We start from the raw sequence: 21309 nt of genomic DNA on the forward strand, positions 1-21309 counted from the left end.
TTTTTGTTCAGTGTATAATATATATATATATAAAAACAGCTGCACGATTCTGGATAAATTGAGAATCACAATTTTTTTGCATAGAATAAAGATCACGATTCTGAAGAAAAAAATGCTTATGTGATTAACAAAACCAGGACATAAGGGTACTAAACCAAATAACATGTAATGTACTAGAGGTTCTGACAAAATGTTCTCTACTTCAATCTATGCAAAAATGCAATAAAATTGTAAATCAAATATATAAATTTAAAATATCCTAAGTCCAAAAGAGGGTGCAACGAATACATTACAAACTAAACAGCACCTTGTTATTACTGCAAAATAAATAAATAATAATCATTCTGTTAAAAAAAGTGCATAAAATAAATAAATGAAATGATTTAGCCTGTTTCTCGTATGCTAAGTAAAAAGCAAAACGAGCAGAAAAAAAACTTCATTAACAGTTTTATTTCAACTTAGTTTTGCACTGGTAGGCAAATATGCAATAAAACACTTATTTTACTAATTCATTTTTTGTTTTTTAATATATTAACAATTTAAATTAAAACAATATGGCCTTCAGTGTCTCTTGTAAAAATTGCTTCAAGATTTTAAAGGAATTATTCAAGAGCCAGTAATTAAATACAGAACAGAGTAAACAGTGCTTTAAGTTTTTCAGCAACAGCAATTAAACATAAAAAAAAAAAATTATAATATAAAAATATTAAAAAAGTAATTTAATGCAAAATGAAACGACTTAAATATTTGACACTCTTTACTGTGTGATTATTAGATATACATTTATACTGATTTGATACACAAAGAATACCTAAATGCCTATAACAAACAGCATGCAGCTTATAAACATTTAGACGTCACACAGATCTAACGCTTCGAAGAATTTGTCCCTTCTGCTTAGGGGTGTAACGATCCAATAAACAACGATCCAGTGTTATCGATACAATGCGTAAATATCGATACAGACATTTTTTTAAGATGCACCTTTACTGGGGGATCACATAACGCCACGCGAGAAGCAGACGTGTGAATCACGAGCTCTGCGCACTTATTATTTTCATGTTATAATCCGGTGAGATTCGATACACCCAGTTACATATTTGTTCTTTGAGGTAAACATGGCAAGTAGTCAAAATCCTCGGGCTCTGGAGACATTAAAAGACACTTACATGCTCAAGATGAAACCTCTGGGCCTACAGACCGGGGACTCAATTTGGAAAGTGCGACGGGAGAAGAAATTCAGCGTCAAATGTCCGACATCTCGGTTATGCTGACGAAGGTTGTTGCTGACTTGGAGGATCTCGCTGAAATACGATCGATCAATTACGGTAATGGAAACAAAATTCTCTGAGTTGGTTACAAGAGTGGCAGATGTTGAGAAACAGATAGATTATCTGGAGTCATCGGAAAGGGAATTATCCATTAATCCGCCCGCGACCAAAATAGTCGTGGAAAATTTTTGGGAAAAACTGGAAGATTTGGAAAATAGGAGCCGAAGGAATAACATACGGATTGTTGGAATTCCTGAGCATGAAGAAGGCAGAGATATGGTGAATTTCCTAGATGAGCTCTTCCCGAGTCTGCTCGACATAACAGCCATAAACTGGAAATCGAGCGAGCTCACAGAGTCCCGGCTCGCAGATCTGCTGTGGGAGACATGCCCGATCAATTCTAGCCAAATTTCTGAGATCATCCGATAGAGATCTCGTGTTGCGCGAGGCGAGGAGCAAAGGAAAGCTTTCTTGGAAGAATCACAATGTTTTCTTGTTCCCGGACTTTGCGAATTCGACAAGAGAGAAACGCGATTGATTCAAGGAATGTAAGAAACTCTTTACATCAATGGAAGATCGCTTTTGCACTGATGTTTCCAGCCAGACTGAGAATAGAAATGAAGGATGGTCACAGGGTATTTACGTGTCCCAAGCAAGCATTGTCTTTTATAAAAACAATGGATGAGTAAGCCATTTGGGGTTTTTCATGTAGCTCCAGAGTGGATTAACTTGCTGTACTTACTCTGGCTGTCCGAGGAAGCTGGGAGCCATTTTTGTTTATTTTTGCGTTGGTTCCGCCTTGTGGCTGGAGTTTGTTTTGTAGCATGACTCCTTCAAGAAACTTTTGCATGGACGGATGATCGCTTTTACACTAAGTTCCCAGCCATATTGAGAATGGATACTAATAATGACTGCAAAATATCTTCATGCCTAAACAAAGGATGTCTTTTATAAAGTTGACGGACTGAGTAAGTCATGGTGTATTTTTTTATGCAGCCTCCGAGTGAATAAAACACTTGACCATTCGAGAAACCGGGACGCCTGTGTTTTTTTTTGTGCTGGTTCCGCCTAGCGGCTGGAGTTTGTTTTGTGGAATTACACTGCTTCGGGACAGTTGTGGATGAATCTGTTCGTTCTTTGTGCTTAACAATCCTGTTGGCTAGAGTTTGTTTTTGTGGAGGATTTTTAAGGGACAGTAGAATGATTACGTCATCTGCTGAACTCATAAACAGCCGGCTCACTGAACACTTGTTTGTCTGTCTGAGGAAATTGAATGGCTGAGCCGACTATATCGGCTGGAATTTGTTTTGTGGAGGAACACACCTTCGAGCCAGTTCTGTGAATGAATCTACATGTTCTTTGTGTTTATTCTGCCTATTGGCTGGGGTTTGTTTTACAAGTATTTTCTGTTATGTAATTTTGCCTCATAAAATTTGTGCAGAAGCACCGGACTTGAATAATCCGATGGCAAAGTTGTCGCGGGGGAAAAAATTGGGAAGATATGGGGTGGACATGTTTTCTTTAGCGCTGGCTCAAGTAAGAGCAGGGGAGTCGTTACACTGATAAGTAAACATCTACAATTCAAATTTTTCAAACAGACTAAAGATAAATTAGGAAGAGTCATTATTGTCTTAGCAGAAATTCAGGGGCAAAGGTTGGTTTTGGCTAATATTTATGCACCTAACGTTGATGATCAGGGCTTTTTTATAGATCCTGAAGGGATGTTGCAAGCTGCTGGCACCCCTCATGATATAATATTGGGAGGAGACTTTAATCTATTGATGGACTCAGTCCATGATCATAGTGAAGCAAAAGTGTGTAAGTCCCCTAAAGCAACGCTGACGCTTCACGGGATGTGTAAAAATCTTGGTCTTGCAGATATTTGCCGACTTTTTAACCCATCTGGTAGAGACTATACATTTTTTTCATCAGTCCATAAGATTTATTCTAGAATAGATATATATTTTTTTATATCCAAGTCCCTCATTTCATCGGTTGTTGATTGATCAATTGGAAAGATCTTAGTCTCAGATCATGCCCTGGTGAGCTTGGAGGTGTTGCCACGTATGGAGAAAATATAGTTGGTGCTTTAATGTATCCCTTTTGCAAAAAACTAAATTTCCAACAAATGTTAAAGACCGAAATCAATGTTTATATGGAGACCAACTGGTCCTCAGTATCCTCTGTGGGCTTGGCTTGGGAGGCGCTTAAGGCAGTTCTTGGGGTCGGATCATACAGTATGCCTCATTCACCAAAAAATCCAAAGCACGAGAACTCGTGGAGTTGGAAGAGAATATTAAAAGTGCAAAGGCAGAGCTGAAGTGCCAAATGTCGTATGATGGCCTCAGAGAATTGACCCGATTGAAATACAGATATAATACTATTTTGTCACGGAAAGTGGAGTTTTGGTTATTCAGGGCAAGACAGTCATACTTTGAGTCGGGGGACAAAGCAGGGAAGCTTTTGGCTAGATATATAAAGCAGAGAGAGTCTTTTTCTACCATTCCCTCAGTGAAATCTGCTGGCGGCGAAATTTTTACCTCGGCCATTGATATTAATAATACCTTTAAAGAGTTCTATCTTGATCTTTATAGTTCCACGTCTTTGTCTACTGATGAAGATATTAGAAACTTTGTGGAACCATTAGAACTCCCTAAATTGACGACTGAGCAAAAAAATTATCTTGAATCTGAGATAACCTTGGAGGAGCTTGGCGAGGTAATTAAGGCCCTGCCTACTGGCAAGGCTCCGGGGCCAGATGGTTTTGCCGTTGAATTGAACTGGCTCCACTTTTGTTAGAAGTTTATAGAGTCATTAAAGAATGGAAAACTTCCCCCAACCATGACACAAGCCCGGATCAGTCTGATTCTTAAAAAGGACAAAGATCCAAGCGAGTGTAAAAGTTACCGTCCAATTTCCCTGATCTAGCTAGATGTAAAAAAATTTGGCAAAAATTCTGGCTAACCGATTAAGTAAAGTTATGACATCTCTTATACATATAGATCAGGTGGGGTTGATTAGGGGCCGCAGCTCTTCTGACAACATTAGGCGTCTCATTAATATCATGTGGCAAGTGGCGAATGATCAGACTCTGGTCGCTGACATCTCACTTGACGCCGAAAAGGCGTTTGATATGGTAGAATGGGATTATCTTTTTAAGATACTTAAAATATACTGGTTCGGAAATACTTTTATTGGATGGATTAAGTTACTTTATAGACACACTCTAGCGGCGGTACAAACAAATGGATTAATTTCAGATTATTTTACTCTGAATAGGGGCACTCGGCAGGGTTGCCCACTTTCCCCATTACTGTTCTGTCTTGCCTTGGAACCATTAGCAGCCGCGATAAGAAAGGAGGATGATTTTCCAGGGATGACGGCAGGAGGCGTGGCGCATAAGCTTTTACTTTACACAGATGATATTTTATTATTCGTCTCCGACCCCACTAGATCTATGCCTTGCCTCCACAGAATTATTAATTCCTTTTCTACATTTTCGGGATACAGAGTTAATTGGTCTAAATCCAAAGCTTTAGCTCTGACTGACTGCCCAGTAACGGCTTTTCAACTGGGCGCCTTTCAATGGCCCAAACAGGGCATTAAGTATTTGGGCATTGTGTGATTTAGTCACAGTTAGATTCAGATTTTAGGAGTTAATTTTGATAAAAATATTTAATAAAAAGGTTTTCGAGTGATGTGAGTAGGTGGGCTTCTTTACATTTATCGATGATTGGGAAGGTTAATGTTATTAAAATGAATTGTATTCCAAAATTCAACTACCTGCTACAGTCTCTCCCTGTCCCCTCTCTTATTTTAAGCAATTTGATAGCATAGCAATGTCCTTCATTTGGAATGGAAAGCATCCCAGGTTACATTTCAACAAGTTACATAGACCGATTGACAAAGGTGGGCTAGGCCTACCCAAGATTTTGTTTTATTATTATGCGTTCGGTCTCAGGCATTTAGCTCATTGGTCACTTCCACCTGAGAGAGCACCTCCCTGGTTTGGAATTGAACCGAAAGTAACTGCCCCTATTTTACTATTACAAAGCCTTTCTATTAAACTAATTGGAGAAGTCGCAACCCGTTATCTCGCATCTGCACGCGCTATGGTCAAAAGTGTCCAGAGTGTTTAATTCAGACATTTATTTAAATGTTGCATATTCGAGCATATGGCTAAACCCAAAGTTGCGTATTGGTGAGTCCCCTTTCTGCTGGTCAGAGTGGATTGACAGGGGTGTTAATACACTCGGTGACCTATATGAGAGTGGCGGGTTGAGATCATTTGAAAATTTGGTCCAACATTTCAGGATTTCTAGATCTCACTTCTTCAGGTACTTACAGCTGCACCACCTGCTCTGTACTATTTTTGGGAGTAGCATACACCCCCCTAAAAGGGCAGATACTCTGGAAGTGGTGATAACTGCTTTTGGAAAAGGTCATGAGGCATCAGTGTATTACTCCCTGTTAATTCAGAATCTGGGGGATGGAGCTTCAACTTCTCTCAAGAGATTATGGGAGAGAAATTTAAATTTGGTACTGGAGGAGGGAGTGTGGGCTAAGATTCTAAAGTCTACATCTAGGGATTCAAGGGTGCGTCTGATGCAATTTAAGAATTTGAATTGATTATATTGGACCCCCTCTAGATTGTATAGACTCTTAAAGACACACCCACCTACTGGCGATGCCAATCAGAAGACGGGGACACAACCCATGTTTTTTGGGGATGTGTTAAAATACAGGAATTTTGGTTGAAGATTCAGGGATTTGTGTGTGATGTGTTGGACACACGGTTTTCATTTTGCCCCAGACTCTGCATTTTGGGTGATGGGAGGTCATTAATTATGGGGATAGCCACTTGAGAGGTTGGGTCCTGGCCGGAGTTATGGTGGCCAGGAGAATAATACTCAGGGGGTGGAAGACGGCTGGGGCACCCTCGTTTCGGGAGTGGTGCGGGGAGATAAGTGAGGCTGTGGCATTTGAGGAGGCGATCTACAAAAGGTTGGGAAAGTGGGATTTGTTTAATAGGAAGTGGGGTGGATATTTGGATTTTTTGGAGGGTTCTCGGGGAGGGGCAGTGGAGAGGGATTTTTGATTTTTAATTGTGTATGTGCACTCTTAAGTTTTTTTTTTTTTTTAGTTTGTTTCTAATTTTTTGTTATAATTGTAAGAGACCACTGTAATGCGTGTTTGTGTCGGGGGGGGTGGGGGGTGGGGTTTAGTTTATATAACTGATTCCGTATTTTATGTTGTGTTTATTGGTTTTTGTGTATGGAATCAATAAAAAAGTTAATAACAAAAGATGCACCTTTGTTTTAATACTCTCATGTCAGCCACGTCCGTACGCATTTCCGGTGATGAAGCAACCTTATTACATTCATTTGACTTTGAGCACTAAATATGCTTTTCATGTGGGACAAGGATGTGCGCAGGGTCTGTGCAGCCAAACTGCGCTCTGCTATCCATGCGCGCGCGTCAACTGGGCTTCCCGCGAAACGCGAGCTCCAGACCAGTGACAGGATCAATCTCCAGACCTGAAAAGGAAGATGGATGGCCACAAGCCATCAAACAAAGCCGAGCTGCTTGAATTTTTGCACAAGGAGTGGCATAATGTCACCCAACAGCAATGTGATAGACTGGTAGAGAGCATGCCAAGACGCATGAAAGCGGTGATTGAAAATCAGGGTTATTCCACCAGATATTGATTCTGAACTCTTCCTAAATTAAAACATTAGCATTGTGTTGTTTAAAAATGAATATGAACTTGTTTTATTTGCATTATTCGAGGTCTGAAAACACTGCATCTTTTTTGTTATTTTGACCAGTTGTCATTTTCTGCAAATAAATGCTCTAAATGACAATATTGTTATTTGGAATTTGGGAGAAATGTTGTCAGTACTTTCTTCCTGTGTGACTCTCCAGCTGACACTGTGGAGTCCTTCCGCTTCCTGGGAACCATCATCTCCCAGGACCTCAAGTGGGAGCTGAACATCGGCTCTCTAATTAAAAAAGCACAACAGAGGATGTACTTCCTGTGGCAGCTGAAGAAGTTCAACCTGCCGAAGACGATGATGGTGCACTTCTACACCTCCATCATTGAGTCCATCTTCACCTCCTCCATCACCATTTGGTACACTGCTGCCACTGCCAAGGTCAAAAGCAGACTGCAGCGGCTGCAATCTGCCATCTCTCCAGGACCTGTATGCCTCCAGGACCCTGAGGAGGGCAGAAAAGATTGTGGCCGACCACTCCCACCCAGGACACAATCTCTTTGAGACACTCCCCTCTGACAGGAGGCTACGGTCCATTAGGACCAAAACCTCACGCCACAGGAACAGTTTCTTCCCGTCTGCAGCTGGCCTCATAAACAAGCCTAGGACCCCCCTGAGATTTTGTTTTTTTTTTTATTACATTTTAGATTTATAATTAAATAAATGTATATGGTGGCAAAAACTAATTTCAAACATTTAAGCTTACGCCTTCAGATCAAAAGATTTTTAAGATCATGAGAAACATTTCGGTCAAGTGTTTCAAAACTTTTGACCAGTAGTGTATATTGTTTCTTAAATACAGTTATCTGTTATTTATCTTACTATGTTTATTGTTATTGTATGCATCAAACACCAAAGCAAATTCCTTGTATGTGAAAACCTACTTGGCAATAAAGTCAATTCTGATTCTGATATAGAATAAAACAAAAATGTTAATTTTACTTAAAACACATACCTACAAATAGTAAATCCAGAGAAACTGATAATCTTGCAGTGGTCACTTAATTTTTTCCAGAGCTGTATATATACAGTTGAAGTCAGAAGTTTACACACACTTAGGTTGAAGTCATTAAAACTCATTTTTTTAGCCACTCTACAGATTTCATATTAGCAAACTATAGTTTTGGCAAGTCGTTTAGGACAACTACTTTGTCTGTAAACAATTGTTGGAAAAATTACTTGCATCATGCACAGATTGTTTCACTTTTAATTGACTATAATCACAATTTCAGTAGGTCAGAAGTTTACATACACTAAGTTAACTGTGCCTTTAAGCAAGCCTTTAGGCAATTAGCTTCCGAGAGGCTAATTGGAGTCAATTGGAGGTGTACCTGTGGATGTATTTTAAGGCCTACCTTCAAACTAAGTGACATAATGGGAAAATCAAAAGAAATCAGCCAAGACCTCAGAAAAATATTGTGGACCTCCACAAGTCTGGTTAATCCTTGGGAGCAATTTCCAAATGCCTGAAGGTACAACATTCATTTGTACAAGCAATAGTATGCAAGTATAAACACCATGGGACCACGCAGCCATCATACCGCTCAGGAAGGAGACACATTCTGTCTCCTAGAGATGAATGTAATTTGGTGAGAGAAGTGCAAATCAATCCCAGAACAACAGCAAAGGACCTTGTGAAGATGCTGGAGGAAACAGGTAGATAAGTATCCATATCCACAATAAAACGAGTCTTATATCGATATAACCTAAAAGACTGCTCAGCAAGGAAGAAACCACCACTACAAAACAGCTACAAAACAGCCACAAAAAAGCCAGACTACAGTTTGCAAGTGCACATGGGGACAAAGATCTTACTTTTTGGAGAAATGTCCTCTGGTCTGATGAAACAAATATTTACCTGTTTGGCCATAATGACCATCATAATGTTTGGAGGAAAAAGGGTGATGCTTGCAAACCGAAGAACACCATCCCAACTGTGAAGAATGGGAGTGGCAGCATCATGTTGTGGGGGTGCTTTGCTGCAGGAGGGACTGGTGCACTTCACAAAATAGATGGCATCATGAGGAACAGGGTTCGAAATTAACTGTTTTACTTGGTAGCACTGGTACTCCCAACTTCAAAAAGTTAGGAGCACCAGAAAAAATTTAGGAGCACCCACCGAAAATTAAGGAGCACCACAACTACAACTTATTTATTACTAAATAGGCTATGTATTTAAAAAAAACATCCTCACCATCAGCATTGGCGTGTTCCACCTCAACATGTCCAACGAGGATGTTTGTGGGTTGTCCATCAAGCAGGATGCGGACATACACTATCACACACTCCTTGACAGACAGGTTGGTGTCCCCATCAATGATGAATGAGATGTACTGAGCGACGATACTTTAACTGCGGTGTTCTCGCAGATGGTATCTGCTATCACGCCGATGATGTTGGCACATGACTTGTCATTTGCGTAGGTCATGTTGATCTCAACGCCGTTCATTTTCATGAGCTGCAACATGGGTTTAAATTTAGTGAAAGCGAGCTCTTCTTTGGCGATGGTGTAGGCGGTGTTAAATTTCACGTTCAGCTCTGCCAATTGAGCGGAACGTCCGGCAGCATCCTGACGATTAAAAGCTTCAACAATCGAACCTGATCCTGAATTCTTTGCCACACTCTTGACCCGGCCTTTCTTGTGCTTGGCGCTCTCCTCATGTTTAATCAAGCTCTTGCGCTTAAAATGTGTGGATTCAGTGGTGAACGCAGTGTTACTTGCAACCTCTGTCCCACAAGTTTTACAGTGAACGCAGTGCATTGAGCCATCTTCATAACAGAGCCACTCGAAGTCTTTCAGCCACTCTCTCCAAAAACTGTAAGCCTTTCACATTTTAAGATCCACATTCACCACATGATCGCCATCACCAACTCCTAACTCCTTAGGCGACTTATAAAAGAAATCTCTCAGTTTTCTATGCTGTGAGCTATCAGCTTACAGCAGGCACATAGTGCAGTAATTAGCGAACGTTTTGTAGAGAAATGAAAACAGGTCGTACCACAACAATTATTTGCACATGCACAAATGCTCCCAAATATATTTTGAGGTCACACAGATTACATTTCGGGAGCATATGCAACCAAAATGCTCGCAATTTCGAGCCTTGAGGGAGGAAAATTATGTGGATATATTGAAGCAACATCTCAAGACATCAGCCAGTAAATTAAAGCTTGGTTGCAAATGGGTCTTCCAAATAGACAATGACCACAAGCATACCTCCAAAGTTGTGGCAAAATGGCTTAAAGACAACAAAGTCAATGTATTGGAGAGGCCATCACAAAGCCCTGACCTCAATCTGATTTGTAGGCAGAACTGAAAAAGCGTATGTGAGCAAGGAGGCCTACAAACCTGACTCAGTTACTCCAGTTCTGTCTGGAGGAATGGGCCAAAATTCCAGCAACTTATTATGAGAAGCTTGTTTAAGGCTACCAAAAACATTTGACCCAAGTTAAACAATATAAAGGCAATACTACCAAATACTAACAAAGTGTATGTAAACTTCTGACCCACTGGGAATGTGATGAAAGAAATAAAAGCTGAAATAAATCATTCTCTCTACTATTATTCTGACATTTCACATTCTTAAATTAAAGTAGTGATCCTAACTGACCTAAGACAGGGAATGTTTTCTATGATTAAATGTCAGGAATTGTGAAAAACTGAGTTTAAATGTATTTGGCTAAGGTGTATGTAAACTTCTGACTTCAACTGTATATTAGTAGTCAACCAACATGGGTTTTTTTTAATGGCCGATGCCGATATCCAGAGAGCAGGGTGGCCGATAGGCCAATACAATGCCAATATATCACACATAATTTAATATAGTAAATAACAAAAATAAAATTGCTAAACTCTTATTTAGTACTGTATTTACTACATTTCACAGAAAACTTTAACTTTGTAAAAAAGACTCTAAAAAAATAATATTGTATTTTAAATGGTAGATGGCAGTTTCTTCTGATTTCTGTTTAGTCATCAAATTTTCTTTTCGGGTGATTCATGAAAAAGACCCGCTTCAAAAGAGTCATCTGTTCACGACTCTCTCACACTGGGTTTATTGTTGCGTGTGGTGCAGCGAGCTCGTCATCACAAAAGAACGGGTGAAAAGTGGCTTGAGACACTCTGGTGTGCGCTCTAAAGATGTATTCAATAACTCACAAGATGACATCTGACGAAACCACATATCGACCGATAGTGGATTTTACCGATATGATAACTAAGTTGGGCAGTACCTGCCAATAACTGATTAATCAACCAATAGTTTTTAAAATTGATACCGAATGAAAAAATAACACAAAGTAAAATAGTGCTGAACTTTATTACAAAAATAAACAGTACTGACTGAACCATGAAAATGTATTGTACTATTTAAAAAGAAATAAATATATAAATATTAATATATATGAACTAATATTAACATTTTAAAGTCAGCTGATTGTTAAATTGACGTTGTTTTCTTAGTCCACAACCATTCAGCACCATTATATTATTGCAAAGAGCATTCCTATCCCGGCTGTAAAAAAATAAAAATACATAAAAAAAGAGCATTTAATTTTCAACTATTGTGCATAAAATAAATAAATTAGTTTTAGTCGGTCCATATTCTCAAATGTTAAGTCAAAAGTAAAATGAGGGGGGAAAACGCATCAATAGACAGTTCATATGGTGTTACACTTGCACTGATTCCTACTACTCCAGACTGAAGCTATAATAACAGCTAAATACCACATTGTTTTTATTCAGTACAGTTGTATGTAGAATAGCAATATTCACAGATAGCAGAGGTATTTGGATGAACTCAGTGGTGAAGCAGCTCAGACTATAAGCACAAGCCAGGGGCTGTTTAAACAGATGGAACACAACAGACTGGAACCAAACGCGAGGATCTCGAGACACACATTTCCAAGTTGAACATCTTTCCTGACAAAGCATTTAAACAACTCATTGCTTAATCTGAGAAACGCTTATAAGAGAGCAAGACACAACGGCCAAAGACCTCCACCAACTGTAAAGGGCTGTTCACACCGAACGCTTTTGCAACCATCCATTTGTTTTTCTATGTAAACGCACGCTAGACGAACGTCTTTGTTTCCCTTTGTTTTTGTTTATTCAGCATCTCGAGTGTCGTCAGAGTGCTGTTTTTTTTAGGTGATGTGTCTAATTAAAAAGAACTTTAAAAGCATATTGAGGCAACTACTTTGTTAAACTATATTTGTTGCGCAATGTCTAGCCTTTTTTAGCACATGAATGTGATCGATCTGAAGTCATCGTATTACAGTGAGGATACATTTTTTAATTGAAATCAGATGCGTTTCTGATTTGTTAATATGTTTCTCTCGGCTGCATGAAGATATTCATTTGCTTTCTCACATCACTAGCTTTAAATATTCAACTTAGCTGGCTAACGAATGCATAAACGTGACCAGCTGGATATAAACTAATGCGAATAGATGGTAATAGATGGTAACAATCGTGACATTTAAACATTTGGATAGGACTTGCGTGTATTTTTGTCACATTGTTCTAACCGCTTGAGGTTAGCTTTAATATTAGCGTCCTCTCAGCCTCGTCGGCAAACAAACTGCTGTTCTCTACTAATGCAGCATCTAGTCAACAAATGAATTACTTTATAATGATATGACAGCGTGTACTGTAGTGTACTGTATACCTTTTTGTTGTTGATGTTTTAAATCCACATCTGAAGTGTTCCACTCCATGCAGAGTGTAGTCTCACATGTCAAAACAAACAGCACAAGGCATCAGTGAAGTGATAGCTTTTATTTCACCTCTAAGAGGCCGCTCTCATACTGTATAACAACAGCGGACCCTTCCCAGCCGCTCCAGCACCAGACGCAATGGGGAAAAACAATCGGTGTGGATTTTTGCTGATAACAGATAGTTTCAGAAATCTGTTATCGGTACTGGTTAATCGGCAAAACAGATATATCGATCGACCTCTGATTTGAACGCACACAACCCGACTGTCGCCACTGGTGACTAGACTTTAAATTATAGTCGCAATCAATTATCAATAGCATTTGCGACCATTTTAGTCGCAGTCTACAGCCCTGTACACATGTAATTCATACTGATTAAAAAAAAAAATGGCATATTCATCTGAATTACAGCATGTCTGAAAGTGTCAATTCGCGAATACTTAGAATTGCCAATGGCCGCAATGTCATGTTTCGAAGGCTGAACAAGCACTCATTCATTAGAGTGGCAGTGTGTGATTTAATGCATGCAGCAATTAAATAAAAATAGATCACCGATTACGGATTTAAGATGACGATCTGCCTGCTTAGATTGGCGGCCGATCGATCGTTGCACCCCTAAATTTATCAACAAATAAAGATGTGAATACAAATCTGAGTATACACGATGTAACGTGAGATGGGAGTGTGGAGCGAAAGAGACAGTTTTAGTGATTATGGGCACTTTCAGTTACACTCTCTCCTCCACATGCGCTCTCTGTATAAGGGTGTTTTCACACTTGGTCCATTTCAGAGGTCTGAGCGTAGTTCGTGGGATATTTGGCCCGTATGTGAACACTCCAAACGATCTAAGACCTCTTTAAAGCAAACCGAGACCATCTCGGGAGGTGGTCTGAGTACAGTTCACTTGCAGCCTTTGGTTCGGTTCGCTAATAACGTGCATTGTGAACAAAAAGTGCTCCAGGCTCACTTGATTTTTCCATTAGCGTAATGCCAAACATGTTTGGCCCTGACAGGTTCCCGTACTCAGGAAATGACAACGCGAGCATGGGAGAGACGTGATGAGTCGCTTCATTTCATTTCAAATGAATAAAACAATATGTAATAATACAGAATTACATAACAGTGATGCCAAAAATCAATAAATAAAATGTTATTGAATATAGACCTGTTCTTATGCTGCTTATTCATTTTGAGAGCATTAAACATGTTTATATTATCTTATAAGTCAATACGTAGAGCTATTTGTACTCTTAACATTAAATATAGCCCTAATAATAGTAATTATAATAAATACTATTTTTTTTAGTTCTCTGTCCCACAAATGACACAGAATGTGAATGCAAAAATTACTGAGACCCCATAACTGGTAAAGTGGACCAAAAAGAGATCTGAGCCCACTTACAAGGTCTCAGACAGTGTGAACTCAAAGAGAACTGGGTCCTTTTTCACTCGGTCCACTTTTTTCCACTTAAACCTTAAATCAAACATGCGCTCTAAATCTCTCATCAGTCACTCATCCCAGTGCTATTCTGCAGGGCTGTCACTATCGATTATTTTCGCAATAGAGCAATCTGAAAAATTAATATCTCAGATTGCATAAAGTTATCGAGGTGAAGTCACGTTTGGCTGATATACATTAATTAGCCTACATTTTTTTGCACTCTACGATGAATAACAAAAACAAAACAATTGTGCAAACAATATCTAAAGCCAACAGACGCCCAAAGCAGATCTATAATTTAAAAAAAAAAAAAAAATTATACAATCCAAGCTGACAGAGATTGGCTACTTCAGGGGTGCCTTTTTTTTTTTCCAAAGCAAGATCTACTTTGTTTTATAACTAGTTCAACACAATCTAGACATTTCAGTTTACAACTCAAATATGAGAAAACAGGCCATGGAAATAAAATGTTTTATCTTTTCTGCTTACCAATCTTGTTTGTTGAGGATGAGTTCCATTCACGGTTAAACATTTTATGCAGATTAAAAAGCCATTTTATTTGTTTGTTGTTTTTTTTAACTATCACTTACATGCAACAAAGAATACAATATTAACTGTAATCACGTCATCGAGAGATGCATGTTTCCACTAATTTCTCCTTCAGGTAAGCCAAAGTTTTATATTGCGTCTTCAGGGCACGAGACGTGCAGCTGTGTGGCTTTAACGGCTCATGTTGAGCTTTGACTGACAGCATACAGAGCTGCAGTTTTATTTAGATAAAGTTATATTCAAATAAAGTTCTCTGGATTCCCACATTGAATTTTATCTGTGATAATGGCCATAAACTATAAAATATTTAGCAGAAGTGGGGCATTGCGAACTATTACAAACGTAATCATAATGAAATCTAATTTACATGAGGATGAAGATTGCATTTACATTTAAATGGTAATTAAAGTACACAGAACGGAACACGAAAAATTATCTGCAGTAAATAACCTTATTAGATCGTATGGATTCATTCAGATTTATTGAACAGAATGTATTTGTGCATCCATAACTGTGTGTGTAACTTTAATCAAGTCCGACTGACATCTTTATCATGACATGATTTTATATTGCTTCATAAAAGCCTATATTGCAATTGATTGTGTAGTAGATAAATAGGTTTAGAGTGCATTCCAATGTGTTTTTTTGTTGCAGAAACAAATGGTTCACCTTCTGTTGCGCATCTGGACGTGCAGCGGCACAAATCGCATGCAGATGAGCTTATCGCATGTGTCCAGTGGTTCTGTGGAAACTGGATGTCATATTTAGGGATGCACCGATACCACTTTTTCTCTTCCTCTGATATCAGAAATCTCAGTATCGTCCGATGCCGATCTGATACCAGTGTTTTTTTTTTTTTGCATAATCAGTTTAGAATATCTTTACATTATTGTGTGGAACTAATTGGGTTTACTCTTTAATACGTAAAGAAACACAAACCTCTAACTACACATTATTTCAATATAAATGTATAGCTTATTAAGAAACACTTTACTGTTAACTAGTCTACTGGATAATGTAGCAGCAAAATTAACAGTAATTCCAGTCTTCAAGTCTTCAGTAGAAAAGAAACCAGTTTCATGGAAACCATGTTTCAACTTGCATCTGGACTTTAAAGGATTCAGATCTCTTTTTTGTTCAAATTAGTTGTAAGACATCAGCTCACTTTTCATTCACACAGTTATTTTTTGGAACCCATTCAACATAAATATTATAATTTGTAAACGAATACAAATGATGACAATAATAATAATAATAATAATAATAATAATAAATTGTTATTAATATTATTATTGACTTTTAATTTTAAATACAACAGTAATATATTTAAATCGTGCACTTTTTAAACCCTCACGCTTTTATTTTGACATTCTGAACTCTTCAGGAAGTCCTGTATGTGTCTGTTTGTAGGCAAGTTCACAGTAGTTTAATTCGTTCTTATTCAAATTCTGGTAAAATGCACCTCCGGTGCCGTTCTAAATGCATATTATAAGTGAACCGAACTATTGAGCATCTACATCTGAGATGTTGTTCTTGAGTAGCGCTCAAACATTGCGCACCGCTGTGAAGGCTTAAAATTGCCGCGAGTGCATCACCAGCCTGTTCCTGAGTTTGTGTATGAACAGAGCAGCACCATTCACTATCGTGCTGGCGCTGCACATACTATATATTTACTTATTAAACACAACCTTGTGTGATTCACAGAACTATCGCACGTCTTCAAGTGGCTTTGAATAAAATGTACGAGTCATATGAATTACTTTAATGGTATTTTTATGGTTCTTTTATGTCATTTTTCGAGCTTGCCAGTAACGAACATGACTAACACACAGTATCGGATTTGGATCAGGCTCGTCGGACCGATACCCGATCCTTCTAAAAGCTTCAGTATCAGAGCCGATACCGATCCAGGTATCGGATCGGTGCATCTCTAGTTCATATTTTTGAGTTCTGTTACATTTCTGAAGTGATGGTATGGTTTTTCAGGTCCTGAATTGTTTATCAAATCTAAAGTAAAGCACTTTCACACAGCTGACACCGTGTCGTTATGTGTCTGGACCCTCTTCTGTGAACTGTATCACTTCTGCCTTATTTTCAATTTGTCAATTCGGCAATTTTGTAATCGAGGAATTTTTTTAATCTAGTAATCAAGACTGCCCTACTATTCTGTGAGGACAATTTAAATCAGACCTGTACATTTACAGTACTTATTAATGCGATTATCTAATCAGCCATTCATGTGGCAGCAGTGCAGTGCATAAAATCAAGCAGATATGGATCAGGACCTTCAGTTAATGTTCACATCAACCATCAAAATGGGGAATAAAATCTGATTTCCGTGATTTCGACAGTGGCATGTTTTTTGGTGCCAGATGGACTGGTTTGAGTATTTCTGTAACTGCTGATCTCCTGGGATTTTTACGCACAACAGTCTCTAGAATTTACTAGAAATGCTACAGTAACTCAGATAACCACTCTGTACAATTGTAGTGAGCAAAATAGCATCTCAGAATGCCCAACATGTCGAACCTTGAGGCAGATGGGCTACAACAGCAGAACATCACGTTGCATGTGTCCATGCTTGCTTAGTTTTATTCAGCATTATATATGATTGGGCCAGTGGAATATTGTTCACGTTTTTTACCATAATAAAGACTAGAAACTGGGTTCCAAACTTCTCTTCTAATTTACAGATTCGTCCAAATCTGACAAGCATCCTATAAATGATAGTTCAACCATAAATTAATATTCCGTCATAATTTCCCTGCCCCCATGTTGTTGCAAGCCTGTGTAACTTTCTGTATTTTGTGGAACCCAAAAGACAGAATGTTAGAGACTGACACTCTTAGTCATCATTCCCTTTTAAAATATGGAGGAAAAAAACATGCAGTGAAAGTAAAGGGTGACTGAGGATAACATTCTGTCTGACATCTCCTTAATTGTGCTGCATTAAAGAAGGAAAGTCATACAGGTTTGGAACAACATGAGGGTGAATGATGAAAGAATTTCCAATAATAATAATTATTTAATAATAATAATAATTAGTATTATTATTATATAATACATGGTAAATGTGTACTACGTCATGGAATATTGGGGAGTAAACATCCATTATGTTACATATAAAAGTAACTAGTTACTCGCTACTTGAGTATTCTTTTAATTGGATACTTTTTTACTCTTGCTCAAGTAATTATTAACATAATTACTTTTACTTCCACTTGAGTAATAATTTTTTTCAAGTAATTGTCCTTTTACTTGAGTAGTTTTTGGCTACTCTACCCACCTTATTCTCTACCACTTATTGTAAGGTGTTACCTACCCATCTTTAACTCACAAAAAAACTAACTCTCTCTTCGTACAGTGACACTTACAGAGCTGCGTATCGCTGATTTCTTCACGATAAGATACACACTGTGACACATATATTATGATTAAATACGTCGTGAACATCAATCATCTAGAGCTGCAGCAAGCACGTGCGAGGGACGAGCATCTCTGCGAGGGAGAGTACATCTCAATCGGGATCAGTTTGAAACTCTCGTGCTGTTTTTCATGCACTGTGACCACACAGAGAAATGCACGTTTCGGAGTCTGTGCTTATTTGCATGACCCACTTCCTTATTATTTGAACTTAAAGGATGCATTAAAGATATAATGCCGGGGTGTTTCCTTTTTAGACCCCCTGACATGCAAGTTTTGCTATAGTGGATCACCAGCTCCGCTTTATTTCATGACGACACTGCTTCTGAATGTACTTTTGTATTATAATTCCCGCATACTTTGCGATCTACATCACCTTAAGCTGCTGTTTGGAGAGACTGAGCTGTGTTTCCTCAATCAGGTGCAAGCTGCAGTGCTCCTCTTGCGCACCATCATTAGTTTATGATCTCATGTTACATTAACTGAGATCAAACGACTATTCGACAACATCAAAATCTGTAGACAATTTTTTATTGTCGACATTATCGATAACGTAGACTAATCCTTTCAGCCCTACTCTATATATTCGTGGATATGCTCCGTCTATGTCTCAACTTTCTACACGTGTTGCCATGTAGTTGAAAATGGCAAGCGAAGACGACAAGGTGCAGATAGAGAATCCCCATTTGTCATTTAAGTCTTCTGAGAACATTTTATATTTGCAGTCAATTACAACAGCGACGGTCAGAAAACAGTTACTGTTTGCAGTACATTGAATATAATTAGCCATTTCCACAGTCATCACCCTGGGATTGATATTGTGCTAAGAGAAGTGCAGGTGAGGTTAAAACAGCACTTTTTATTTTTCCTGTAGTAAATGTACATAATGTATATGTAAGAGTTTGAAATGCACTTGAATTACTTTTACGTTAAATGTTGATTTAGTAATTTGAAAAAAAAAAAAGTTAAGGGAAACCTTTTAAAGTGTTTGTTACCACATCAAGAGCATTCTTTGGATTTGGGAGCAGTATTTTTTCCCAGAACATACCAAGTACTGGACTGTACTGAACCGTGACCCTAAAACCGCAATACAAACCTAACAGTGAAAAATTTGAACTTTTACACCCCTAGTCAGAGCTGTGGCCAGACAAGTCATACGGTTGACTAAGGTTTGAGACCGCCCAGCGATGTGTCCAAAGCCCATTCCAATAATTTGTTGACACATTTAACTTTCTATAAATAAATCAAAAACTCTAAAAATAAAATGAAATAAGCCAATTGTCAGAAGCTGGCTTTGAGATGCTTGTATCAGGCCAAGAGCCCTGATGCACCATGATGATAACCAGATGATCGACTAGAAACACAGTGGCTGATTTGCATCTTCCCTGGTTGTGGTTCACCCCTGGTTTGTTTATGTGCTCTTCCCGTAGAACAGCGCAACTCCTGGCAACAGGTGAGGCTAAACCTAAACACTCCCGACAAAGAGAAGATGTGTTTGATTCAAGTGTTCAAGACGAATAAACATGAGAAAGCATGTCCTATGGGTATTTCACCATTCTGTTGTATTTTAATGGCATCAAGTCATTTAGGATGTGTAATTACAAACTATGCTATATTTGAAATTAAACACAAATACTGTATGTTGTTAAAAGAGTTTTGATGTAACAATTACATAACACAGGGCCTGGGTAGCTCAGTGGTAAAATACGCTGGCTACCACCCCTGGAGCTCGCTAGTCCGCTAGTTCGAATCCCAGGGTGTGCTGAGTGACTCCAGCCAGGTCTCGTAAGCAACCAAATTGGCCCGGTTGCTAGGGAGGGTGGAGTCACATGGGGTAACCTCCTCGTGGTCGCTATAATGTGGTTTGTTCTCGGTGGGGCACGTGGTGAATTGAGCGTGGTTGCTGCGGTGGATGGCGTGAAGCCTCCACACGCGCTATGTCTCCAACACGCTCAACAAGCCACGTGATAAGATGCGCGGGTTGACTGTCTCAGACGCGGAGGCAACTGGGATTCGTCCTCCGCCACCCGGACTGAGGCGAATCACTATGCGACCACGAGGACTTAGAGCGCATTGGGAATTGGGCATTCCAAATTGGGGGAAAAAGGGGAAAAATCCCCCCCCCCCCCCAAAAACAAAACAAAACAAAAAACAATTACATAACACTGGAAAAACAGTGCAGACTCATTAATGGTCTGTCAAATCCAATGATATCAGCAAATGAACATGAGTAAATGCTGTATGTTTGTGCACTTTAAAGGGGTCATGAAATATTTTTTTTATATCTATAATTTTATTATCTTCTCTGAGGTCCACTTATAATGTCAGTAAAGGATTCTTTTTTTAGGTATATTTTTTTTTTTTTTTGCACCAAAATATAATATAGGATCTTTTTCCACCCTGTCTCTGGCCCTCTGTCTAAAAGCTTGGTTTAAAGCTATCTGGCCCTTTAAGACTTCAATGTAAACGCCCACTGTTCTGATTGGCTAACTTCATGCAGTCCCTCAAATAAAGCCATATTTGAAACTCAATCAGAAGAAAATGAACAAGCTTCACATTATAATTTATAAAACTACATTTCAAGGTTAACACAACGTACACCAAACACATTTCATCTGACTGTATCAAAATGTTCACTCAAGCACAGCAACTATAAAACAGCTATAACATTTGTGAATGAAACGGTTTACTCATGGGTCTGGTAGTGTTTAACTTCTGCATTTTTCAGTTCCTTTGCTATGCTTGATCCTTCATTTTGTGACTGGTTTATAAGCAATCCACTCTGATATGAGCCAAAAACACAATCCACGCTGAAACGTTCTGAATACGAAAACGCAATACAGTCCATGGTGATCTTGGGTGCTTCAACCGGCTTCAACAGGCCAAAGCAGAAATGCTGGTCTTCACAGCATCTCACATCTTCCATGTTTTTTTATACACAGAATGGCACGTGTGTCTCCCAGTCAGTGGCAGCAGCTGAATGAGACATGTTTTTAAAAGTTGCGCTTGTACTGCTCTCAAAATGTGGCACACATTGCTGGAAACGCATCAAAACAATCAAAGACGTCCATATAGTGCATGCTTACAAAAGACCAACAATTAAACATAGCACAGATGGGTGCAAAATGGACCA

At 38.7% G+C, this 21309-nt stretch overlaps 1 protein-coding gene across 2 annotated transcripts in view; it reads right to left on the reverse strand.

The window, feature by feature from the left end:
* The window catches only part of LOC127450790 (brain-specific angiogenesis inhibitor 1-associated protein 2-like protein 1), a 111766-nt gene that overhangs the window by 75644 nt on the left and 14813 nt on the right, over positions 1-21309 (reverse strand). Inside the window, exon 1 of one of the 2 annotated variants that reach the window (XM_051715149.1) lies at positions 12715-12955. The exons of the other annotated variant lie outside the window; for it this stretch is intronic. Coding sequence (XP_051571109.1) covers positions 12715-12763 — 49 coding nt within the window. The 5' untranslated portion in view covers positions 12764-12955. Of the gene's footprint in view, positions 1-12714; positions 12956-21309 lie in introns of those variants that run through there. 2 annotated transcript variants of the gene reach the window in all.

This window comes from Myxocyprinus asiaticus, chromosome 13 (assembly GCF_019703515.2).
Source record: "Myxocyprinus asiaticus isolate MX2 ecotype Aquarium Trade chromosome 13, UBuf_Myxa_2, whole genome shotgun sequence".
Taxonomy (NCBI): domain Eukaryota; kingdom Metazoa; phylum Chordata; class Actinopteri; order Cypriniformes; family Catostomidae; genus Myxocyprinus; species Myxocyprinus asiaticus.